Raw genomic sequence first — 26,339 nt, forward strand, 5'->3', positions numbered from 1 at the left:
TGGAACTGTCTGAAGGAAAGACCCCACGAGGCTGCAGGATGGAGTCAAACGACCCTTGATGGCATCGATCCGATGCATGATGTTTGTCCTGAAGGTCCAGAGGTAGAACTCAGTCATCACTTGTGTTCTCCTGGTTCCAGAGGTGATGAGGTCATTTCAGGGACGGTCTAAAACCAGCCTCCTCGTTTCTGTTTCTGCTATTCAGACCATTTCTCCCAGTTCAGTGATTGGTTGGGCCATTCAGGAACCAAACAGGGACTTCGATGAGATCCAACACGTGGCGTCGCTCCTAAAAACAGAAAAATGGCTGGAGTGTCTGTTGGCAGACCTGTTTTCGACACAGACGTGAGTTCTGGTTGCCTGTTACTGTAACGAAGGGTGGACTGGCAGGCTGACTGACAGCTCCGTGGGAGGTGGGGTGCAGAGTGGTGGATCTGACGCAGGAAGTTTTCACCTTCAAGCTGGTGCAAAGCTCCGCGACAAACGGGCTTCCGTGTCCATAAATAAACCCGCCTGCTTCCTGCTGGTCTGATCATCAGCTGATGCTCAACAGGTTGTTGCTGTCATGCTAGCGAGCCGCGAGCGCCGCAGACAGGAAACGCAGCGTTCAGCCAGTTGAAACCACCTTTGTGCTTCCTCAGCCTCGTCTTGTTCGGCCCTTATCTGGTCCTGGACTGTCGGCAGAAGCCAGTTCGCCTCCAGCAGGGTGAAAATTGCTCCGACGGCGGCAGATCCCTTCTTACGAAAGCGCAGCTCATTTTAACGTTCTGGTTCTGATGTTCGTAAAATAAACCAGACAGGAAGAGGATGAGAGCGGAGCAGAACATGGCCATCCAGGAGAGCGGAGCAGAACATGGCCATCCAGGAGAGCGGAGCAGAGTTCCGGACCGGCTGCACAGCAACAGCAGCTACTTTTCATCTCGGACCATGTGACCCGTTCCAAAAGCAACATGAGTTGAGTTACAGTGGGAGATTCTCTGGGGGGAAAACGGACGCCGGCAACAATTCTGGACTCCTAATAAGAAAAGCCAAAGACCAAAACTAGACTCATTTGGAGCTTATAATTCTGAAATCAAATATTTATTTAACATTTTCCATCACTTGTGTGAAAGCCAGCAGCACATCTGCTTGGCCACAAGCGCATCAGTATTGTCTCTTTCAGAGGACGTGAAACGCACCAGGATGTTGAGTTTTTGTCGCATAGAATCTAAATAAAACGGAGCAGCACAGAATCCACCTTTAAGCAGCTGTTCAAAAACACATGTGAACCAGTCTCCAGCAGCACGCTTCAGTTTACCGTCTCCAGCTGCCACCATGTTAAGCTGTTTCCCCCTGAAGCCCAAATCATCACATCCTATTCACAGGATTACCAGAGATGCAGGTGTTTCCATAGCAACAGCAGCTCAGGCAGTGGCTGAGGGGCTATGATGAGGCCTGGAGGCTTGGTGGTGAGTGGGGGGGGGCGCTTGTGAGACACTAACTGACAAAACACCTGGGAGGGTCCTTTCTTTAAAGCTGAATGGAAGTCTTTCTCACTCTCTCACTCACTTTCTTGTGAGGCCGTCCCGTTTCTCATCCTCACCACCAGAACTAACCCCCCCCAGAAGCTTCAGGATGTAAATAATGTAAATAAGGCATTCCTGTCAAACTTCCTGGTGTCTCCTGACATATGATCTTTGTTCCAGGAGCGGCTTGTTGTTTGCTACATGGACCGAGTTGTTCTTGTTGACATGGGAACCCTCCCATGTGCAATTAGCAGGTGTTAGCACCACGGCTACCCTTAGCAGCTCCTGGCTCCTGTCTCAGTAGTGTTTAACTAATCCTCTCCTTCTCAGGCTTTCTGAGGATGAACCGGTGTGAGTCCTCTGCTACGCTGCTGTAACGGTCGCACCTTTGGGAAGATTTGTAATTATTTCTTCTCAGCAGTGCTGCACTGTCAAATCGGGAGATTCAAAATGCAGCCAGAGAATCTGACTGAATAAGCAGATGTTCCATATGTTGCTTCCTCAAAAACACATGGTTAATGGTTCCATAAATGGTTCTTTTGGAACCTTAAATTGACTTCTTTTAAATCTTGCTGGCTGAGATTCAGGCGGTGCGTTGTTGATGGTTTCATGAGAGTTGTCAGGTGATTAAAGTTATCCAGACTGCGCCGATCCAGAACCCAATCCGCCCGTCACGTTCAAGTGGCGCGATCGTTCTGACCCGTTTCTGTCCCGCCTGCTTCCGTGTGAGAATTTCTGGAGACAGAGGGGAGTGAATGAGGTGGAATCTTCTTGACATGTGATGGTATCTGCCCCCCACCAGTGGATTTGCTGCAGGGACCCTCTAAAGGAGCAGAGAGATTAAACGCCCCACCCACAGATAGGGAAGCCCGATAAAGCCGAGCTGCGGTTGTTCTTTTATCAACACTTCTAACGCTCTCTTATTGCTTTGGCTGAATAGGAAGTGAGCGTATCGTCTGTGATGTCATCAGCGTTGCTGGCAGATTTGCATTTTTTTTCTCCTTCATTTCAAGCTCGCCCACCTACTTTCAGATCTTCCCCTCCTACTTTTCATCCAGGAATCCTGCTTAGGAATTCGAGCGGGATCCTTCAGAAAAACCTTCATTCATGCTGAGGTTAGCTGCCTTCGCTTTAATCCTCTAGTTTTCCGCGGATGTTCAGTTCTGGTATTTAAACAAATGACTTTAAAATATGGTTGTGTGCAGCTCGCAGATGTGCAGAGACGCCCTGGGGTCTTTTTCATATTACACTGCTATAAAAATAATAAAATAAAATAAAATGTGGTTTTTATTAGCTCAGCCTGAAGAGAGCCGGAAGAAGAAGGCAGCGCTGCCATTTAATGTAATGATTCCTTTGATGGGACTCATTAATGCAGGGGAGAAAATCTCTCATGGAGGAATCGCTCCTTTCTCCTTGTCTCCAACCATCACACATCACTTGTGCTGATCCAGGTGGAGGGTGGAGCAGTCGACGGGAGTGGAGAGCCTGGATCATGAAAGCGACCCAGTTAACTGGCTGCTTCGCCGCACAAAAGACTGGCTGAAGGCCAGAGCTGCTCACTGGGGAGACCCGGTCGGTGTCTTTCTTGGGCACCCAGCTCTGTGAGTGGGTGTGAAACAGGAACATTCCACCTGCCCTTGATCTTCTGAGGGACACCTTGTGATGGAGAGCAGCTCTTTGATGTCGAGAAGATGCGTAAAGGTTTATGTTGCTGCTTTGACTGCATGTCTAATGAATGTCGCTGCAGGAGGATACAGCAACAGGAAGAGCGAAAAGGATTAATTATGGCAAGACTTAGAGCTTCCATCAGGAAGCAACATATGTCGGAACCCTCCGAGAGCCTGGGTGTGAAGAGCTCCTCTGATCTGAGCTTGTAATATTCCTGATCCCTTCACGTTTCCTTAGAACTGTGAGACCTGCTGCTAACTGGCTAACAGCGTTAAGAAATCATGGGTAGCTTTTCTTCTCTCCTCTTTTGATGGTTTTATAGGATGATTTGTGTTGAGGCCCCCGCCCCCTCCCCCCTCGTGGTCCCCCTCAACAGCGGCTCGGTCATGGAAACCAGCCTCTACCCAGTCAGTGTTGAGAAAACCACTTCCTCCACAGGTTATTGCACCGCTTCAGCACTTTAGCCATCGAATCCTAAAGTAATTAAAACCTTTTTTCACCCAAAAACACGCTCTTGTTTTAATCACTTCAATTCCTCCTTTCAAGCCTCGGAATGAAAACTTGTTCATTTGTTGTGAGCGTTCAAAAAATAACCTGTGCGATCCAGCGAAGGTCTGAACACGATGGCTACAGTCAGCCAGCCTTGAGGAGCGAGTGCTTTCGCTGCTCCCTCTCTGGCCCAGTGCTGATGTATTTGCGGTGTAATGATGCTCTTCAGAAGCTTAATTCACTCGAACAGAGAGGAGCCATTTTCAGACCACAAACACCGCGGCTGATTTATGATTTGACAGACAACCGAGAGGCCGACGGGTCCAAATCCCTCCATTTGTGCACCGGCATCCGTAAAGCTGCCGTCTGCCATTTAACTCTGTCAACGCAGCGTTTGACAGGTGATCTCCAGTTTCCTCAACCTCAACCATCGCTCAGCGCCATGGAAACGTTAAAAATAAACATGCAGAGTTTAATTATTCAGGGCCCGGCGGGTCTAATCCTCTGGGTGTAGTCGGTCTCCACCGCCGGCGCTGAAGTGCACTAACACGCACTGAGTGATTTTTGGTGTTTGTGCTTTTTCCTCGTGCGATTTGTTCAAATAAAAAGCTTTAAACAATCAGACGTGAGGTGCAGGACGCTGGCACTTCCTGTTTCCTCAGGTGAGACAGGAAGGTGGAGCTACTTCCTGTTCTGCTGTGTAGACTCTTTCATTGTTCCAGAAGGGTCATGTGATCTCTGCTGCGGCCTGCAGCTCCGAGGAACATTTGCTAGAGTCCAGGTCGGTGATCCGCGGTATAGACCGGCAGGGATCCGACAGATTTCCATTCATCTCTTCTGGGATTGGCAGAACTTGGTCGTACGATCATCTGGATTATGACACTCTGAGTCCACTTCCCCCATTCAATCTTGTACTGCAGATATTCATCCGTCTAGATGCTAAATCAGTTCTGCTGTTGTTTTCCCTGGTTTAATGGTAAAGAAATGTGCACGTCGCTGCGTTGACGCACGCAGGAATTAGTCTGGCTTTAGTCTTAGTCTTGTTATGTTGTTTGTCTTTGTAAGTGAGGATTTTTGTTTGTTTTGTTGTTCTCAGAGGACTCATTAAAGAATGAAAAATGTGTCTCCTCTGAGATTTCCACTAATTAAACAGAAAACATTTCCTTTTTTCTGTCCCGCTCAGATTATTGTCATTATTTTTTCAGCAGCTGTTTCCGACAGTTAGCGCCGGCGTTGCTGCGGCGGCCTCGCGGCTGATCCTCTGACCTCGTCCATATTGATTAGACTTTAGTGAATGTGATCAAGTCTTTGTCTGCTGCAGTATCTGAGCGGCCTTGCACAGTGAACGTGATGATCCTGGACCTGGACCCTCATCTGGTTTCATGACTACATTTAAAAGGGTTCAAGTGTTTTTCTGTAATTTTCTGCATCCGTCCACATCAGTGATGCAGAACAAAGGTGGACGTTTGGCCTCAGCAATGAGGGTTGTTTTGTAGGGGGGGGGCGAGTCCAAAGCTCACCTGGCAGCAAAGCGGTGGTCAGGCTGTCTCCGAGGGCGTCCAGGCGGGTTTGGGTTTGTTCTCGTCCCATCTCTTTGAAATGGAAACTGTATGACATAACATTTTCATGGCTGGAGGGGTTTTCTGTGTCAGGGATACTGAAATTAATTTCCCTTTTGTCTCAGTTGCATACAGGTCTAATTAGTATAGAGTTGTTTCCATGGAAACTAGCATGAGTTTCCACGCATTTCTGTTGTAGTCACTGTAAATGCCTGTTGGATTTGGGGCGCGGGGTAAATTTAGCTGCCCTCAGAGAAAAGAGAGCGAGTAGAAGTGGAACGTTGGTGCAGTAACGGGGTCACACATCAACGCCACCTACTGTAAACCTGATTTAGCTCTGCGGCGCCTCAGAGCGGATCAACTTTTCCTGGACATTAATGCGTTATATCCATGACTTTAATGTTGAATAATGTCCCGGCGTTAAAGACGCTGCCTGTCTGCGCTGCACCGTAGGGGGCGTGTTCCCGAACGACGGTGTTTGGTTTGGGTCGGTGCGTGCTGCTGTTGGGTGGGTGGTCGCTGCTGTAGAGCTGCTCGGCGTGCGGTGACCCCGGCGCAGCCCTCAGCTTTGTCAAGTACAACCTTTTCACCTGGACCTTCTATTATAGCGCTAACGCTGCAGCAATCAAAGGAAGCTGCTGCGAGTCCAGGTGACTTCAGGGTCTCAGCGCACCTCAGATGGAGTCTAATTTAGCTCATTGTTCTGCCTCCTAGAAACCAGGAGAACATGCTGTAGATGCTTTTACAAGCACATAATAAAACAAATATTTACCAGTCATGATTAGTGATATTGACCGATTTATACACCTTATATAACTATCAGAATGTTGTAAAGCAGTTTAGGTCGGTACTAAAGTCTCCTGAAGGTTAAGGTCTCGTTTCTTCTGCAGTTTGAGGTTCAACCCAGTGTTGTCATGCATCTGCTCCTCTGATGTGACCAGTTAGTCTCTGGTTTGCACACTGGTTTTCATTCTTCAGTACAAACAGCCTCTGTCAACCTTCCAGAATTCCCGGTCAGCTACTTTGAAAGTCTTTTACATCGGAATACTTGGTTCAATGATTGATTTATCCGCGTTTTCTCAGCCGAAAAACAACAGTTATGACTCGGAAAGATGGAACAGTTCCATTCCTGGGAAGTTGCCTGGCTCACCGAACACAATAATTAAAAACTACAGAATTCTTCTTCCTCACACATCATCTTGTTTTGACATCTTTATGCTCAACATATACATGTTCTCTTATCTGGCTCAGTGTGCTGCTCTGGTTGTTCTCAGATGGAATAATTAAAGAGCTCTTAAATGCATTTCAGGAAGTCTGGCTTTGCCCCGAAGGCTTGCCGCATCTGAAATGCTGCTTTATCTGAATCTGCCGTCAGATACTCTGCAGCTCGCAGCTCTGTCGATAACGGCGGACGGCAGAAGCTGCAGCGCCTCTCTGCAGACTGCACGAAGCCACAGATCTGTTGGCTCCAACTGTCTTCTCACATTCAGCTTGCGTTCCGATTGAGAGCTGTTACGTTTGGGCGATAAAGGAGTCCGACGCTCTCTAAAGTCCCTGACAAACCGATTCGGGATTGGAGTTGTTTTGTTTTCGTGGCAGCCAAGCCGACCCGAAAAACTGAGCAAACAAATGTGCACGAACGTGATAAGATGTGAATCTGGTCGACTCGACACTCGACGAGTTTAGACTCCGTCTCGTGGAGCAAAGGTTGCACTTGTAAGCTGGAAACCGGAGCAGACATTTGGACCCGGACTGCGTCTGGCTGCCTGCGGTCTCTGGGTGTCGTCTCTGAAAGATCTTTCCATCTGGATGCAGCAGAGGATGATGGGAGTTTTGGCTAATTTGCTGAAATTTGTGTTGGGGAGGATGACAGGAGGGTGGTGGATTTCTGCTGTGACGTGAGGTGGAGCAGAGACAGTTCAATCACTCCTGCCTCAAGAACAAATGTGGTCATTTAAAAAAAAAAAAAGTGTTCGGTGTGCGAGGAAACGGGCGGAATAACCGGTCAGACAGGAAACAACAGTACAGTGAACAAAATTAGATGTCTGCCACGCTTCGCTCTCTCTCGCTCTCTTTCTCTCTCCATCCTCGTCTCATTTTCACCCAGAGCATAGTAGGATGAAATTCATCCAGAATCCGCAACCCTTCAGTGGATGGTGTCATCCCAGCGACGCACTTGGAATACTGATGACTCCCATCTGCATCCGCCAGCGTCCAGCCGAGCGCATGTGTCGCTAACACATCCATTATTTAACCTTTGAGCGGAGGGTGAAGGAGACTGGGTAAAAATAACATCCCTCTGTGGTCCAGCTGCTTGCCCAGACACTCTATTATAGCATTCTCACTCCTCGCACTGCTAAATAATGTATGTCGGCTACATGAAGCGGCGCGGAGCGAAGATGACGCCAATAAGACGCAGGGAGTAAAATATAGGAAGAGACAGTCACGGAGGGGGGGACTGAATGCAGCCTGGTGGTGCTGATACTAAAAAATAAACACCTGGAAGTCAGCGACCTCCTGGTCCCAAGTGAAAACGCTCCCATGTATGAATGTGCTGCATGGGCGCGATTTCTGTTGGCGTAGGTTCTAATTCTTTGAGTCAGATCCAGGGCAGCCCACCAGTAACAGAACGACTGGAACGTTCTCTTCCAACTGCGCGTGCCTTTTTAGGGACATGTATCCATTAGGAATAAACTACCGGTAATTCCTTCTAATGGAGCCTTCTGCCTTAGATTAAAGCCTCCTTCACCGCTGCAGGTTCTAAAGGCTCTAAATAAAGGGCCGGTGCAGACAGCAATGCTTAGTTGTGCTCGGATATTCTTTAGTGTTGCGGTATGCAGGAGCCCTCACTCGGGTCTCCTGGTGCTCTTGTCTTTGACTTTAAGACGTGTCGCTGAAGCAGATTTAGTTCCTCCTGTTAAAGCTGGAGGAGCTCTCAGCTGCTGCACTGTCGAGGAGATAGATGGCGCCTCGGATCGTTCTTCAGACTGCTCATGGACGCCCGCATGTTTTGCAGAGGTCACCACGGAGTTTCTTTTAGCCTGGAGTTACTTCTGCACTGATGAGGGATGAATTAACAATTGCTGTATTTACTTATTTATTGTTTCATATCGGTAGACGTCGGGGTAAAACCCAAATCCAGAACCGTGCCTTCGCTTGGTTTCTTCGTGTCTAATCTGCCCTCCTTTTGGCTGCATGTGTAAGAGAGGCTCTCTGGTCTGTCCTCACATCTGTGAGAGGAAGATAATGGAAGTCCTGGTGGAGAGAAGAAAGTGTGTCTGCTCCTGGGAGGAATGGGCAAAGAACTGGCCAGCGGCTCTAAAACACCTCCGAAGGTTAGAATGACGGTCGGCTGGATCCAGTCAGCAGCCAAGGTCCCGTCCTGTTGAGGAGGACAATCTGAGCTCCACAGAGCTGAACCTCTCCATACGTTCATGTACAACGTAAAGAACAGCAGCGCCTCTGCTCGTGTTGTTGCGATGAGAATCACAGCTATAGACCCTCTTACTTTCATGGCCTCTTTAATATTAATCTGACATCATCGGGCAGGAAATGAAACAGTTCAAATCCACATTTTCATCTGACGTTTGGAGGAGTGGATCAGAAATTCCACAGACGCAGCAGATCTTGTGCAGACTGTTAAGGATGCAGGGCCACCCTCCTCCTCCTCCTCCTCCTCCTCCTCCTCCTCCTCCTCCTCCTCCTCCTTCTCTCACCTCTCTCTGAGGAAAAACTCACTGGATTTGTCTTGACCTTTGACCTGCTGACTGGTGAACCTTTGCTGTTGGAACTGCAGGAGCAGCGGCCTGCACGTGTACTTGGGCATCTGTGGGCGGCGTTCTTCAAAAAGCTGGTCCACGCAGTGAAAACCACAGTATGACCTGGAGTCATGTGATCTAGACTGTGTGCCTGTCTGTGAGGTGTGGATCCATGTCTAACAGGAGCAGAAGCTGACTGGAGCTGTGGGTGGTGCTGCATTTCCCTCTAATTAGTATGCCGGCTACTTTTGTGCAGCTCTGCCGTGATTATCAGTTTGGTGAGATGTTTGGCCTCAGGGTCACATGAAGAAAGAGAATGGTGGCGGCAGCTTAGCCATCATTAGTTAATTACGGTGCGGTCGGGCACATGTGCTCGCCGTAGCCTCCACGTGCATGCAGGAGTCATGAAGTTTGGCTAAAAACAATGCAAAAGCTGCACAAAACAACAGACAGATACGGTTGTCTTGGGTTCCTTTTCTCCAAACATCTAACTACAGTCCTCTAAACACACCTGAAGTTCTGCTGTGTGCCGATCACATGAAAGTTCCATCTTCTGGTGGAACAAATCAACAGTTTCTGAAACCCCAGCAGGCTCTGCGAAGGCTGAACAATTCGAATCTGACCAGCATGAGTGGTTCTTGCTGCAGAGGAGCTCTGGGCTCTCGTCACGCCTCGCTGTCCTGTCTTTGGAGGTTTTATTTCTGTGGAGCCGGGAGTTGGTCCTCTCATCACCCACACTGCTTCTCCCTGGATGGTTTTCCCTTCTAGATCTTAACATTCCTTTCCTGACAGATTCAGCGTCTCCTCACTCGTAGAGCTGGTAATTATAATCTACCAGGGGACGCGACCTTATATCAGGAAAAAGAACTAAGAAGAAGCATATTCAGGTCAGGTTCAACTGCTTCAGCTGATCAGAACCATCTTAATGACCTAGTTTAAAATCAGAAATGTAGCTATGAGCCGCAGGAGGGGAGAACAATTGAACCTCCACCTCCACGTTAAGACCCAGTCTGGAAATAGAGAAAGTGGATACCTGTGAAGGAGAATCGACAGGCAGGGTGGGGTGGGAAGAAAAAGATCTTTGTTTTTGGAGTTTTTAAATGCATTTAAAGAGGATCATCGAAAGAACAACCTTCTGCAAGAGCGCCATCCTCAAAACAGAAGCTATCAATCGCTGAGCGCTTCAGCTTGTTTGTGAGCTGAGTTGATTTATGAGCTGCCGAACCCCAGCTTCCAGCATAAATGACACTGCTAATGTGACAGCAGGTGAATCTGAGCTCTATGGAAACAGACGGGGATAAATCAGCCGATGCAAAGCGAATAAATGAGCGGATAAAACTAATTTAAATGTTTCCATGCGTGATGGAATAATGGGGCTAACCTGTCACACTCAGGTGCGCTGTTCAAGTATAAGCGCACGTCGGGGTGGCGATGACGAGCCGAGAAACATCTTTTTCAGCTTAGCTGCTGGAATCACGCAGCACTTTCCTACCAGAGCCCGAAGGCAGGCAACACTTCTGTTGTGCTGAGATAATTTCATTATTCATCACATTTTAGACTCCAGATATCGCACATGGCTGAAAGTGTTTCAGTACTTTTGTTACGACAGTACGGGTGGTGATGCAGCCATTTACTCACACACACACGCACACACACGCACACACACCGTCTCTGTGCTTCCCCAACATGACTTGCATGTAAAGTACCAACAGCTGACTCTTGTAGCCTGGTGGTGACAGAGCCGCTCACCGCCGGCTGTGTTCAAGTCGCAATCTCACACACTCTTGTAATTTTCATCCTGAGGCCAGCGGTGAGCCTCTGCAGTTACATGATTGGACTTGAGGAACCGTGTGGCGCCACTGCGATGATGCTTAAAGCCTGTTTGCATCAGCACGCTGTGAAGTGTGTGACTTGCTCATTAGAACGTAGCCGCCGCTCGCATCCACGCTCGCTGCTTTTGGTTATTGTTGTTTTAGGCTCGCAGGCGTCTTTGCGTCAATGTGCGCCGGGATTAGCAGTGAATTAATCCGGCATTTCTCGTGTCGCCTCTGGGCTTAGCACAAGTAGCTTCCTGCATCCTTACGCAACTTTGGCAAATTAATAACGAGAGTCCTCACGCTGGTGGTAAAACTCAACTAATACCTGAGTGTGTGTTTGCATAAGAGAGGACAGACTGGAGAGTCACATGACTGGTTATAGTGGAACAGAGGGTAAAGGGACAGATTATAGTAGAACAGAGAGGGTAAATGAGCTGGTTATACTGGGCCAGAGAGGGTAAATGGACTGCTATAATGGGTTTTGACAAAAGTTTTGCAGATTATTGTCTTGAGTTTGGTTAAAGTTCGCTAAAGGTGCAGCTTCTGTAGATGAGCTGTGCAATAAAGTGCAGATAGACTGTCGATGTGGCTCAGGATTAGTGGCTGCAGACGTTAACAGCAGACGCTGACAGACAGATTCAGCCGCCTGCTCACTGCGCCGAGCTCAGTTTTTCCTTCTCTTTCGTTCACCTGCACCTCCTTCATCACTGATCTCATTAAGCTCTGCTTCACGTTAACCTTTTCATTGATTTCGATGTTCATCTTGTCTGGAAATCTCAAGCTAAAACAATCTCTGTTGCATTATGATGGAAACAGGCCCAAAATATAATAAAGGAAACATTAATATTATGAGTGTAGCTCATCCAAAATCAAAGAAATGTTCCATAGAACATAAATCTGTGTTTGGAACACGAGAAGCAGATGTAGTACATCAGGACTCTGCTTACATGGAAATGGCCTCCATATCGGTGTGTTCTAAAACTTCGGGTCAGATGAATTTAATTACTTTCTATTTCACAGTTGGGTGATGATGGCTCTCCATCCCTGACAGACGTGCAGAGAACCCCAGGCCACTGCTGTGAAGGTCGCCTCTCAGTCACGGACGTGTTTCTGCAGCCGTTGAGTCGTGAAAGACGAGCCTGCGGCGCTGCTGGGGGGAAGGGGGGGTATCAGACTACCTGTCTTTAAAAGGCCGGTCCCTCCGACCATTCCCACAAGTCTCCCACTGAGAGTTGGACTGAGCATGACTCTCATTGTGGGGAGTGGTGGCATGCCTGAGGCTCAGCGGGATTCTCCATCCTGCTTCTTCGGGATGATCTCCGATCAGCACAGAGCGCAGCCCTAAATGGAAACATCCTGGGATTTTGCCGCACGTGCACAAGTGATGAATTCCCCCTGATGAAGCCCTTGAAATCCTCTTTTCCCGCTTTTCAGTGAAGATGCAGGTGGAGTTTTAATTTGCTGGTGTGCAGGGAGGAACCGACGGCAGGTGTTTGCTTTGCTTTAATTCTCATCCTGTCAGTTTTGCTTTGGTTGATTCTGAGAGATGAAGTGCATTAGAGCCCCAGGAAGGAGGATATTGTGTGTATAACAGCCCTGTGCCTCCTGAATCATCTGCAGGAGGAGCAGGAATGAGAGAGGAAGGCGCCTCGTATCAAATCAAATCCTTGTTTTTGTTGACGGCTGCAGACTGAAGATCATTCTGCCTCAAAACCAATATAACCTCTTCTTCAACCTTCTTCTGCTCCGGCGGCGGCGCGAGCCTGATCATTTGTCACGTTTCCAGGTTTTTTTGGGTGCACGCGTTGGTGCAAACGTCTCCTGTCATGTGTTCACAGTGGGGACGATGTTAAAACAATGTGATTCCTTTTGTCCGCTCAGCCGCGGCGTCACCTGCAGGATGTCTAACGTATATCCTCTCTGTGTCTCAGCCGCTTCCATCCAGGTCCAGATCCTTCCCCACTATGGAGAGATCAGCGTGGGAGCCTCCAAGTTCTTCGTCTGTGAAGGTGAGACGGCGCCACGCCGCTGCCCTCACACTGTGATTGGCAGAGGTCATGTGACGTGTTCATCAGACCGTCGGCCGTGTCAACGTCCCAGTTACAGCCGCTTCACTTTTCCACTTAAAAAGGGGCCCTCCTCTCTTCGTTTGCTAACCAAATGAGCGTGTCAAAGATTATGGAAATATTTGATCGTAACAATGAAGCTTAAACGACTTTTTCAATTCGGCAGAAGCATCAAACATAATTAGCAGCGAAAACATAGAGACTTCAAAAGAGCAAAGAGAGCAAATGGCTTAAACATCTCTGTGAATTCAGATGAAAATGTGCTGTCTAAACTCCAGTGTAAATGACTTTTAGAGGGACATAAATATATTGTTCGAATATCTGTAATTCCAGGAGCTCATGCTTCTGTTTAAGAGATGATTCCATAGTTCTAAATAGCACGTTGAGCTCTACATCAATAACGTCTGCAGTAGTATCGGATGGAACTCTTGGTGTGATGGATTCATTTTTAACACATTTCGATCTATAATGGCCCAATAAAAATGATGTTTTCTGAATAAAAATATGCTCAAAAATGTCTTAAATACATGAATGAATTCTATCTATTTCAGTATTTCTGCAAAACAGTTCTGAAGGGATCCCTGGGGCGCAACAGCCTGTTAGCCTGTTAACCTGAGAGGGAATCCTCCCCTGTTGTGATTTAAATTCACACGTTTAACGGAATTCCAGTTGCCCAAGGATCTCAGGTTCAGCCTCACCCCCTCCTGTTTCATCCACCCTTAAAGGATATCAGAAGATGCTCACGTTGTCCAGATGTGGTGTGAATGCAACATCAGTCAGGACAGGATGTTCAGGGAAGCTTTGCTCCCCCCTGCTGGGTTTCTTCCTCAGTCCGACTGAGACCAGCCAAATTATTTATCCCTCTGCATATTTTATGCCAGATAAGTAGTTTGGTGGCTGTGAGGAGAAATGGCTTCTGATGTGAAGTGTGTTTCTGAGCCATTGTCGAGCGAAGGATTCTTGAGTCATGGAGTGAATATATCAGCTCTGTTTCCTTTCGCTCTGTCAGTTGGATCTAATTCCAGCCTCTTCTCAAAGTGTTTCTCTAGCTGAGCATTTGTGAGTGATGCTACACAGTAAGCAACAGCATTACTCCTCTGTGGACAGTTCTTACGCTATAATGAGGCTTACTGTGGTTATATGTTTCATGAGGCTACGGACTTCCCAGAAGAGTTCCTCCTGATTCTTCATTTTCCTTCCCTCAGTGGTTGGAGAGGTCAAAGACATCGACTGGTTCGACCCCAGTGGAGAGAAGATCCTCCCCAACAGGCAGGACATCTCTGTGAGCCGCACGGAAGAAGTATCCACCCTCGTTATCTACAAGGCCAACATGGACAACGCTGGCATCTACACGTGCGTGGCCAAGGACGGCGAGAAGGAGGCCAGGGCCACCGTCCGAGTCACTATCTACCGTAAGTATCTTCAGCGCTGATGCCAAAGCTGCCTCCATATTTCACTCTGTGGTGGTGTAGTTATTTATTATTCCTTCATTTTGGTTCTACTTAGCCAACAATAACACACACACTCCAACACACACACCCAGGATATTCACCAGTGTATAATAAGCATCCATGTGGTATCTCCCGCAGAGAAAATCACCTTCCAGAACGCTCCGAGCCCGCAGGAGTTCAATGAAGGCGACGACGCCGACATCATCTGTGACATCGTCAGTTCGCCGCCTCCCACCATCGTTTGGAAATACAAAGGCTTCACGATCCAGTTCTCCAAAGATGGTGAGCTGCCTCAAACAACGTTCCTCTTCTGTTCCCATCCAATCCCACCACCAGCATCACCATCCACCGGGTACAGGTAGACTCTTGGTCCTCTTGGTGTCAGGGATTTAGTCTGTTAAGTAGTGAAGATCTTGATTCTTCTTCATCAGAGATGAACACCGTTCGGTGTTGCAGCCCAGCCCCTCCCCCGCTGACTGCAGAGCCTGTTCCTTCTGTAGTTCTGTATCAAACCTGACGTTCCTCTTGGAGTCTTCCTGACGAAGGAACGTGTTTCTGAACAGCCTCCAACGTTTTCCCAGCAGTGAGCAGCAGAAGTGCTTCGGGTTTCCTCAACATGTGTTTCTTATTGTGGCGTCAAAGTTCCCAGGAATTCTGCGTCAGCTTCAGAGCGGTTGGATGAAGCTTGTGTGGGAGGGTGAGATATGCAGGAACTCTGCGTGGTCTCCTGGGTCAGTCGGAGAGTGTGGCTCAAGAATGAGCGTGTAGCCAAACATCCAATCACAATGAGAGCTGGTTCCAGCCGCCTCTCAGACCCAGCTTACAGAGGGTGTTTGTGGGATCGGTAGCCCCGCTGCAGATGAACCGTGTGCGCCCGTCGAGGATTTGTGAAGGGTTCTGCTGCTGCACATCCATCCCTGTAATGGATGGAGGTGGTGGAGCACCGCAGGGCTACCAGACGCTGGATGTGACGGCTGCATTTATCCCCGAGTTCATGAAGCAGTGCAGCTGCCAGCATCTGTGGCAGGCTGCTCCTGTTCCAGCTGCTCCTGTTCCAGCTGCTCCTGTTCCAGACTGCTCCTGTTCCAGGCTGCTCCCGTTTCAGGCTGCTCCTGTTCCAGGCTGCTCCTGTTCCAGGCTGCTCCTGTTCCAGACTGCTCCTGTTCCAGGCTGCTTCTGTTCCAGGCTGCTCCTGTTCCAGGCTGCTCCTGTTCCAGGCTGCTCCTGTTTCAGGCTGCTCCTGTTCCAGGCTGCTCCTGTTTCAGGCTGCTCCTGTTCCAGGCTGCTCCTGTTTCAGGCTGCTCCTGTTCCAGGCTGCTCCTGTTCCAGGCTGCTCCTGTTCCAGGCTGCTCCTGTTTCAGGCTGCTCCTGTTACAGGCTGCTCCTGTTCCAGGCTGCTCCTGTTTCAGGCTGCTCCTGTTCAGGCTGCTCCTGTTCCAGACTGCTCCTGTTCCAGGCTGCTTCTGTTCCAGGCTGCTCCTGTTCCAGGCTGCTCCTGTTCCAGGCTGCTCCTGTTTCAGGCTGCTCCTGTTCCAGGCTGCTCCTGTTCCAGGCTGCTCCTGTTTCAGGCTGCTCCTGTTCCAGGCTGCTCCTGTTTCAGGCTGCTGCTGCTGCTGCTGCGTATGAATGTTCATGTGTTAATCAAATACTGGCAGCATTCTAAGATCAACTGGTCAAAAAAATGTATGTAAACATGACTAAAACATCAGCTCCATTCATCAAAAAAGAACAGTTGCTCAGATGAATGTGTTTGCGCAGCAGATTTACCAAGAACATGAATGTTTGTGGCGGGGGCCACAGCGGGGGCCAGTAAACACGCGAAGGTCTGATGGGCTTCAAAACTTTCCTCTTTCCTGCTTCAGTGCGCTTCCGAATGTTAGACAACGGCCACCTTCAGATCCGCGGCATCAAGAAGACGGACGAGGGGGTGTACAACTGCGAGGCTCGCGTCGCCGCCAGAGGAGAGATAGACTACAAGAAGATCACGGTCGTCGTTAACGGTGAGTCCACGTTGCTGCCGATGACGGCGTAAATATCGATCTAATGTGACCGTCCAGAAGAAACGCTCTTCCCGGTCCTTCTGTCCTTACCTCAGACACTCAGATGTCCCCTTCTCTGTCTTCCAGTCTTTCCCACCATTCGTGTCAGGCAGTCGGAGGTCAACGCCACAGCCGACATCGGCAGCTCCACCATGTTGGCGTGTGACGCAGATGGCTTCCCCGACCCCATCATCACCTGGGCGCAGTAGGTCACTCTCAGCTCTCATTGGTTCCTTTTCAGGGGTAGAATTCCCAGCTGGATCTGATGGCTAACCAGATTCCCTCGAACTTGAAACAAGGTCTTCTGATGTTCAGGTGCTTTATGAAATCATCCACCCACCAGATGGAAGACCTGCCCACTCTCAGTCTCTACCTGCATGAGGGGCCACGGGAGCATTTAGACAGGGAGCATATCAACATCTTTACCTTCTGGCTCTTCTCCGAGCTCTTGTATCCATCTGCTGTGGGAACACCTCAGGTTCACCGAGGAAGAGGCGGAAGAAAAAATCTCCCGCGTTGCCGTAGATCATCCCAACATTTAGGTCTTTATTTCAAGTTGAGCAGGAGAGAGAAAGCGTTTTAAAGAGTTTTTAAATAAAACTTCCAACTCCAGCTATTCTGGCCCAACTCTTTGTCTCATGTGTTTCAAAAGGCTGCGCGGCATCAATTTCAGGCATTTAATGTCGTGAAGCGGTTGCCAATTGAGCATGGATAAGAATTTGCTCGGGTCATGCCTGCAAATAGTTCCTGGGAGAGATCCTTAAGTGTGAACGTTAGCGTGAGTCAGAAGTGTGGCCGCTGGATGGATGTTGTTCATCAGACTTTAACTGGGCGAGAAACGGGTCCCAAAATGTCAGTTAAATGATCAAATAACCCACAAAAATCTAAAGTGTCTGACAATGTTTTGATTGGTTTTCATTCAGATTCAGATTCAGATTCAGGTCCTTTATTGTCCCGCACGGGGAAATTTACAGTGCAACGACAGCAGAGCACGCAGAGAAAAATAAGATAAAATCGAATAGAATAGAATTTGGAATATACAAAGAGGATGTATATTTACAATAATCCAGGTAAATGGATGCTCTGTATACCTGTACATAGTACAGAGGGTGAATACAATATACATATCAGAATATATAACATTCAGATTGTGCTAGCGGGCGTTATGTTTATTGTGCAGTCTGACAGCAGCCGGCTGAAAGATCTGCGATACCTCTCCTTCACACAGCGAGGGTGGAGCAGCCGCTCACTGAAGGAGCTGCCCAGTGCTGTCAGGGTGTCGTGTGGGGGGGGGGGGGGCGTGTTGTTCAACATGGATGACAGTAATAAATCTGACATGAATCTTAGCTGTGACAGTTGGAGTTGGAACCAGAGAAAGTTCCAATAATCAATCACATTTTTCCTGAGAGCAGCCCTTCGTTCCGTCCACGAGGACAAACGGAGGTTTTCTACCGCTGATGTCAACATGAGCTGCGCGGTCTGACTCCGACTTTACATACGGATTTACCACTGACTGATAAAACCTCGAGGAGCCTGAATCAGTCAGGATGAATTATTGATGTCTGGCCTGCCTTTGACAAGCTGGAACATTAATTTCTCTTTATGCAAATGTTCTTTTCCCGCCGCCGCTCCGCAGCACCGCTGTTGTCCACAGTGAGTGTGTTTTTGAACGCTGCCCCCGGCTGCGGCTGTGGGATCGGTGTCGGGGCGGGGAGGGAGGGGGAGGCCTCTGCTTCTGAGGAGCGATGGGAGCAGAGGAACATGGCACAGAGCTGTTGGGGACTCCGTCAGGTTGGGTGTCTGACATGTCGTCTTCCTCCTCCGCTGCAGCAACAACATCGCGCTTGAGTCTGGAGAGAAGTACATCCTGAACGAGGACGGCTCAGAACTGACGATAAAGGACGTGAAGAAAGTGGATGAAGGCGATTACGCCTGCGTCGCCAAGAACAAAGCAGGCATGAAGACCGAGGAAGTCAGCCTCAATGTGTTTGGTAGGAGATGATTTTCTCTCTGTGGATTAGGCGTTCAAACACGCTGCTCTGGAGGACGGAAGTAAACATTACAGACCTGTTCTTCTCAATGGCTCTTTTAGTTCCCCCAAAAATCACCTACCTGAACAACCAGACAGCCTCAGAGTTTGATGAGCTAGTCACGCTGACCTGCGAGGCCTCGGGTGACCCCACACCTACCATCTCCTGGAGCTTTGAGAACAGGATCTTCACTGAAGGAGAGCAGGTACCGTTTCACCTCTTTCATTGTTTTTCAGTGTGAAATAATGATCACTGACACGCCCTCAGCCCTGGTGTCACCTCCAACAGGCTATTATTCTAACCCGACCCACCACTGACCCTCAACCAGGAAGTGACATCACCGCGTAAAAGCAAGGCGAAGCCTACAAAAAGTGTTTGCCCTAACCACCTCATCCCAAAACATAAAGGCTCCGGGGGAGCTTCTGTCTTAACACAGCATAAAACGGATTATTCACGAGCCTGAACTCGCGTGGTAGCTCCTCAGCAACACACGGACGTTAAAAAGGGAGGTGCGTCCGGCATCTGGACGGGCTGTTCTAGCTCTTTCATCTTAGCATTTGTGTGCAGGACTATCTTCTGGAAACCAAACCTTGTGTTTACGCAGCGCCGTTAAAAGGACACGTAAGACTGTATCTTACATCAGATTAAGTGTCAGCTTTCTAAAGTGCCCATATTTGAGGAACAGCTCATTGGAAATTCACAGAAAATTAAGTGCAAATGATATGAATAGATCTGATAATAATTGCAGCTCGGTTGTGCTCGCTGTGCAAACGGCTCCACTTTAGGAAATGAGTGTTCTCAGGAAGAACGGGATAAGAGCAGAGAGGCGTTTGAACTTAAACTGCAGAGGTTCTCCATCTGTGCCGTGCCAGCTCCATATATCCTGCTTTTATCTTCCTGCCGCTCTGCAGATAAACCAAGATTCCAGCTGGGAGAGACGCTGTAAAAGCCTGAGTGGGAGCTCTCTGTTCTCCTGCTCTCCACCTTCCAGCGTCTGCGGCGTGTTGGCCGTCACCACGCTGACGGTTCTCATCCCAGCTCTATTGTCGAGGCCTTATGAGCTTGTTAAAACGTTCTAATGTTGAAAAATCCATCTTAATGGTTTCTCCCGATGAGACGCCTGACGAGAGCCGTACCCGGATTAGATGCCTCACACGGCGATTTTCTGCTTTGAATGAAGTCAACGGCAGTAAAATCATTTCCCTGCCGCCTCCAGCAGGATTTACGGGTCCTTACCCGTGGGCTGCTTTCGGGTTGGTTCTGGGCCTCCAATTGCTTAAAAGTGTTGAGAAAACCATTTCTGGAGGTTTGCAGGCGGGTAAAAGGTAACATGATGTCACCTTGGCCGAGGAAACATCTCTGAAGTGACTCCTTCTCCCCTTCGGCTTCTGCTGGTCGTCACGTTGTTTGTTTCTCTTTTGGATGTAAATATTGAATAAATGTGGAGTGACGAGGGTCCGATTCTTCAGATCTGTATGGAGTTACAGTTGGAGGTGGAGACGGAGCAGACAGGTTTTCCACTCTGGTCAGCTGATCTGACAGGAAGCTCGAATAAACAGAGCAAGTCTGCGGTTACCCAGCATCCTCTGGTGTCTTCTGCCTGCCACGGCGTCGTCGGCACCTCTGTCGGACGCCGTTAAGATTCCACGTGATAAATGCATGGAACAAAAGGTGCACTATTCTGGTAAACACACACAGGAACTGCGGATAGAGCAGCTGTCCTGCGACATCCCAGCGGGCGCCAGCGGAGGCCGTTACATAATATTTGGGCCATGCTGGCCTACTTTCATCACAGCTCACGCTATGCAACACCGGAGTACTGATTTTTATGTCAATACTCATAAAATAATTATGATATTTTCAAAAGTGATAAAGAAAATCCCCATCAAACCTCCAGTAAAACCTTGATGAGCACATTACTTTCTATGAGCTAACAGAGCTAACAGAGCTAACATTGCCCCCGGGAAAGAAGCAGCTACAGATTTTAAAAACTCTCTGGGCTTTTAACGTCTACCTGCCGCTTCCAGGTTCAGTTCTTCTTTTTTTATTTTTAGGAAAAAATAAAAACCTTCCCCAGAATCAAAGAGTCAAAAAGTTAAAGTCCCCTTTCGGTGGCTTTTATTTGGAGAGAAGCGGCACCTTTTTTTTTTCGTGACGGCAGATTATGCAGATTTTAACCCGATTCTGTAGAAGAAGAGATTGGACACGGTTGTTTGTCATCAAAGACGAGCCTCCATCAAAAATATCGTTTCAATTAACAGCCGTCACAGCGTCTTAAATATTTACTCTGGTTTGGTTTTTATGTTTCAGTCACATTTAGCCCGGATGCCTGAGGGAGGGATGATTCCACATGCAATATGTTTGCAGCATAAAGCTCCCTGAAAGCTTCATTAGGATTAATTGTTTTACATCAGAACAAATGTGAAAATGTGCCAAAGGGTTTAAGCGTCAGTCTGACTTCATCACTGGAGTCGATTAGTCCATTAGCGCCAGCGTTTCTGAGGAGCGGCCCTCGTGGCTCCGCTCACAGTTGTCCGCCCAGATCTTCCTCCATTCCCACGTTCTGCTCGTCACTCTCTCCCCTCCATCACTGTCACATCCGTTTGCCTCATATGTGGCTGTGAAATCCTGCTGCTTATTCCCCAGTAGCGTCTCTGCTTTTCACAGCTTCCTGCTTCTGTATCCGTCGCTCCTCCACCTTCAGCTGCTGATTGAGGCTCACTGGCCGGTTGGCACGTGTCCTCGTGCACTTCAGAGGTTCCACCCGGTTCATTAAACTGAGATTAGAAAATAAAGTGAACTTTAGGAGCAGACCATCTCTTTGGGTGCTGTGATGATCAGAAATAGACCGGCACCATGAGAGCGCCTCTGATGAGGGATCATCCTTGGATGCTGCTAATGACTCCTTATAATTAGCTTCAGTGCCGTGTTTTCCCTCCAAAAATCTCCCATCACACAACATTAATTAATAGCTGAAGAGCCCCCACGCTGCTTTTGGGAAACGTGCTCCAGTCTGGCACTTTTGAAACCGCTGCGTGCCAGAATTCCTGACCTCGCTGTAAACACTCCTCCGGCATTTACCGGCGCTTATCGCCTCCTCTGAAAGGCTGTTTTGGCCCCAAGTCAACTGTAAGAATCATTCATTCTTTTCCAACACGCCAGCAAATATCTGCGTCCTGACCCCTTTGGCTGGAAGTCTGTCCCGTTTGTCCGCTCCTGAGGTATCGACCACCCCTCCCCCACCGTCCAACCGCATCCGTCTGTCTGTCATCACGTCAAATAATGAATTAAATCAAAACTCATGTACTCGTGGAGGGTCTCGACGTGTTTCATGGTGATAATGGTCACGATTGGCGGGGACTGGTTGTACTGTGAAGGTGCCAGAGTACATTACGTACGGGGTCTTTACTGGAGCCAAGAACTAATGCGTGGGGATATTTTCGTGTTTAGCTTCTACACCTTGTTCCCATTACATTCTTTATCTACCTGGTAAATCAAGTGTGATCATTATCGCAACCATGTTGGTACATTCTACAGGCTGAAACGCTTGTGCAAACATTTGTTTTACACCTCATCTTTTCTTTATTTTCATAATCCTCCAAACTGGGTATTTTCAGGGTCAGAAGTATTAGAATGAGTTCAGATGATTGGAGGATAATCGGCTGGACAGAATGAATAGAATCGAGTGGAAGATGTGGAGTTAAAACCACCTCAAATGTGTAAAAAGCAAGAGATTGTTCAATTGTACGAATTTTGTAGTGGTCTGGAAAACATCACATCACTGTAGAACTGCAGCCAGACGCTCTGGCACTCTGCTGATTCCTGCACCAAAGCTCACGCCGCTGTCCTTGTTTCTGCTTTTGCTTTGTGCTTCTTCTGTTTTCACAGGCTTCTTGGACGCGTCCCGACACATATGAGGTATGGCTGCTGCTCGCGGTAGCCGGGCTGTAGTGTGATTTGCCAAACTGACACAGTAGAGCAGCTCTTTTTTTTTACTTAAATTGATTGTAGAGCAGGAGTGTGCGTTCAGTGCTCGCCACATTTAGCGCATAGTCCATTAGACACATAGTACATTTAATCCATTTAGTTCCAGCGTTCCATTTCCACTTGCCCCATTTTCTTATCCCTGGTTATTTCTGTCCTCAGATGATGAAGAGGCAGGCTCACTAGATGTTCCCTCCTAACTTGACCATGTAGCGTGCTGTTATTTCCTGCTGTATGGTCTGCTTACTGTTAATCACTCAGGGCAGAAAGAGACTCCCGTTTTGGTCTGTTGGTGGGTCAGCACTTCTGTAAGCTCACGCACTAAAACCCGGGACTTTCAGACACTTACTAAACCCTAACAGAGTGTTGCAGCGGGGGGGGGGGGGGGTCGTGCTCATGGGGCTTCACCCTGACAAACTCCCGACAGAAAACAGTCGCTAGTGCGCTGTGCTCAGCTGGTTATTGGCCAATGAAACCCTCAGGTTTTGATCCAAGAGGCAGCGTTTGGAGCTCCTTTATTCAGTTTTCCTGTCAGAACTCTTATTTATTAGCAAAACCGTTGTGAGACTGTCGGCAGGTTTGATGCCTCTGGAGATTCTCCAAAAAAAAAAAACCACTCTGATGTGAAAAGATATTAAAACACTAATCTAACTGAAAGTAAATCGAATTAATCACTTTAATTCACTGACCCCGGTGATTAGGTTCTGTTCAGGAGGTGCCGTAGGTGCCAACCGGTCACTTCATTATTCCACTGAGATGTTTTTATCTCCAGGTTCCCTTCCACCTTTCCTCTGCTCTCTACGCGCTCATTATGGAGACGCCGGGGCTTTCGCAGGCGTAGGCGAAGGTCCCTGACTGCGTGGTTAGTGTCAGCAGCAGGCTGATGTCCAGAGGAGGAGCAGCTGCGCCTTCAGCCGCTGGATTCTCCAGGATTAGTTCATTGTGGGATTGGATCAGTCCTACCTGCGGCAGAGCTTTAACACATCATTGTGCAATGACGGCAAAGACGCAGAAGGTCGTCTAAAGGTTTCAAGGTCCCGATTGAACTGCGGTTGGAGCAACAGTGGGCCGCAATGGGTTATTGAAGATGCATAACCTGCAGTTAAAACCCATTATCTGCTCTTTTGTTACAAAGAAAAGGGTGTATTCTTGCATTTTATAACACAAACCATCTGCTGCAACACTTCCCATGTTCCCTTTCCCATGAAAACACATCTGCTAACCATTCAGTAGTGTTAAAATGTTAATTATAGAGTCTGTAAAACCCAGGATCAAAATAGTCACACCAAATTATTTCTTTCCCCGTATTTGATGAGAACCCCACAGAGAACCTGGATGGACAGACAGAAGGGGAGTGAAGGCAGGGAAATACAGGAAATCCAGTGACTGCACAACTATGTTTGATGTCTGGAGGGGGGGGGGTACAGAAATTTTGTTCTGTTGTTAAATTTTAAAGCTTCTCTGTGTGGAAAATATCTCCAACACTGTTCAAACACTTCTGCTGAGGAATCATGACCTGAAACAGCTACTCAGAATGAAAAGAACCCGAATATACGTATACATGAGTGAAAGCTGATTTATGACGTGGTGGATGCTGGAAAATGTTCTGAAAACCAAAATATTGAATATCCACGATCATCCATGAACTGATCCTGGGTCTGCAGACGGCTGCTGACCCCCTGATGCAGATATTATGAACGTGTTCCTGATCTCTGCAGCTTCAACACCTTTGTGTGTGTGGGTGTGTGTGTGTCTTGCAGCTTCACCAGCAGATGTGCTAACATTCCTTTGAAAATCCCCTGATGATTAATTCAGTAGCAAATCTTATTTAAGGGATTTAAATTGAATTAATGAAGAACCGTTACACCCAGAATCAAACGCTTCAGAATTGGAGTCACATCTGCATCACATCAGTTCTCAACCCCACTATAATAAACACGACTGAATCATTTATTAAACATTAATGCAGGAAGAGTGAAATATGAAGAGAAAGCAGCCAGAAGGAAGATGTAAATCCTCTGTAGGCCTTGGCGTTGAGGCAGCAACTGGCCAGAAAAGCTGTTGCTGTGTTTAGGAGCTGCAATTTGCATTATTGATGCTTTTCCTGCAGTACATTTTAACAGCTCTCTTTTGCTCCTTGAGTTCAGTATAAATAAACACACAGTTTAACATGGAGTGCCTCAACTTTTAGTTTGGTACCGTAGGAGGAGGAGGTTCTGCTCAGTGTCTGGGTCATGTGACGCCACAGCGGATGTGAACGGGTCAGAAATAGAAGCTGTCAAGATCACCCCTGATTCCGGATCAGTGTGATACAGTCATGTTGTTGTTCTGCTTTATGTTTCTGTCTGTCCGTCCACTCGTCCACTGTGTAGGAGGTTCTGATTCTACAGCCGAGCTCCTCTGCGTGTCCTTAATTCTGCTGTGTTTAATCTCAGGTGCACCCCGTGACCGACTGGATCATTTCACATCAGACCCTGGAGGTCACCTGTCACTCACTCGCCGTCCCGCCCCCATGTTTTTCCTTCTTTCTCTTCGCGTTTGTGACGTACAGTCGGAAACAGAGTCCGATAAATCTCAACCGAAGGTGGATGCTGCTCTGAGAAATTGACCCGTCTCCTTCTTGTCTTTGCTGCAGAGCCTCGACAGGAATATTGTGGTTCGCAGCCATGCACGGGTGTCGTCTCTCTCCTTGAAAAATGTCCAGTTCACGTACGCCGGCCAGTACCTCTGCACCGCCAGCAACTCCATCGGCCAGGACAACCAGCCACTGTACCTGGAGGTCCGCTGTAAGTCCAAAGGCTCCCTTTTATTTTGAATCGTACCTCCATAAACTGCTTTTAGGATCTGGTGTGTTGCACCTACCTGCTGCAGCGCTCAGCTGGAGGCCAAACTGTGACGTCCATAATGGAAGGTGTAAACATTCACTTTGTTTTTCATCCCTCAAAAAATTGTCTTTTTTTCCTTTACTGGGCGAACGGGAATGATCGCATTCCAGTTCAGGCTGCTGCTGATCAGCTGGAGATTGTAAAATGACTCCCTGTGACAGTGACGCATCTGTTAACGTCAAAGGAAATGATAGTTTCTGTTCCCAAACCTCAGGTAATAATCTCCGCTGTGCGCCGCCAGCAGCAGCGTTGAAGAACGCAGCTTTCCAGGAGCGGAGAGCTGGAGACTCTTCATGAGCGAACGCAGCTCTCGGCGGACGTCTCCGTCTTTGAACGGTTAAAGCTGCCACAAAAGATCCTCCCGAAAGCTGATAAAAAAGAAAAAAAGCTGGCGAAATATGAATTTCAGAGTGCTGCAGGAGCTGCTTTTTATCAGCTTTTTTTCATTCATTTAAACATCTAACGCCGCGTCGTTGAAGTGTGATAAGTGTAAGTGTTCCGCTTTCTGTCAGAACTCTCCTGCAGACCCCCCCCCCCCACCCGGTTCATGTAAACAAATCAACCTGACCTCTGAAATCAGAAACGACATGGAGGGTCACCTCACTCTGCTCGCCGACCCGCCCAGATGATGGGGGAGAAAAGGTTGTTCCATGACAACAGATCACTGGTCCTGCTGATTTGTTGTCATGGAATCAAAGGCTCTGCTCTGGGTTCACATCAGGGTCAACCGTGAGGCTGGAGGCCTTTTTATTTTAGGGATCGTTAAGTAGAGCTGCAATTTCTACCCGGCGGTTTAATCAGCACTTTCCAATTAAAGCTCAGTTTTGTTCTGCAGCCTGGAGGCGCTGCTTCACCTGTGCAGAAAAGACTTCTATAGTTATCTGTCCCAGAGAAAGAGTGTGTGCGTGTGTGTGTCCCTATGCATCTGTCCGCCTCTGCTTTTTGTTTTGCAGTGTTTCACACGTCTCTGGGCATCAGCCTTTGGACAGTCTGTTTGTAGCCTGCAGCCATTAATAATGATTCCCGAGGTTTGAGGTTAGGTTAGGTAAGGCTGCGTCTCCTCGCGCTCTGTCTGTGAATGTTAAAGG

The 26,339-nt window shown here is 48.2% G+C and overlaps 1 protein-coding gene across 13 annotated transcripts in view; it reads left to right on the forward strand.

Moving 5' to 3' along the window:
• Window positions 1-26,339, forward strand: part of ncam1a (neural cell adhesion molecule 1a) — a 107,889-nt gene that overhangs the window by 60,421 nt on the left and 21,129 nt on the right. For 8 of the 13 annotated variants that reach the window (XM_057054130.1, XM_057054123.1, XM_057054124.1 and 5 more), the window contains exons 2-10: window positions 12,728-12,805; window positions 14,068-14,274; window positions 14,452-14,595; window positions 16,176-16,313; window positions 16,440-16,557; window positions 18,183-18,343; window positions 18,445-18,587; window positions 22,271-22,300; window positions 25,002-25,152. In XM_057054130.1, the coding sequence (XP_056910110.1) occupies window positions 12,728-12,805; window positions 14,068-14,274; window positions 14,452-14,595; window positions 16,176-16,313; window positions 16,440-16,557; window positions 18,183-18,343; window positions 18,445-18,587; window positions 22,271-22,300; window positions 25,002-25,152 (1,170 nt within the window). The remainder of the gene's footprint in view (window positions 1-12,727; window positions 12,806-14,067; window positions 14,275-14,451; window positions 14,596-16,175; window positions 16,314-16,439; window positions 16,558-18,182; window positions 18,344-18,444; window positions 18,588-22,270; window positions 22,301-25,001; window positions 25,153-26,339) is intronic. The other 5 variants (XM_057054131.1, XM_057054125.1, XM_057054127.1 and 2 more) reach the window with 1 other exon arrangement.

The sequence above is a fragment of the Takifugu flavidus genome, chromosome 14 (assembly GCF_003711565.1).
Source record: "Takifugu flavidus isolate HTHZ2018 chromosome 14, ASM371156v2, whole genome shotgun sequence".
Taxonomy (NCBI): domain Eukaryota; kingdom Metazoa; phylum Chordata; class Actinopteri; order Tetraodontiformes; family Tetraodontidae; genus Takifugu; species Takifugu flavidus.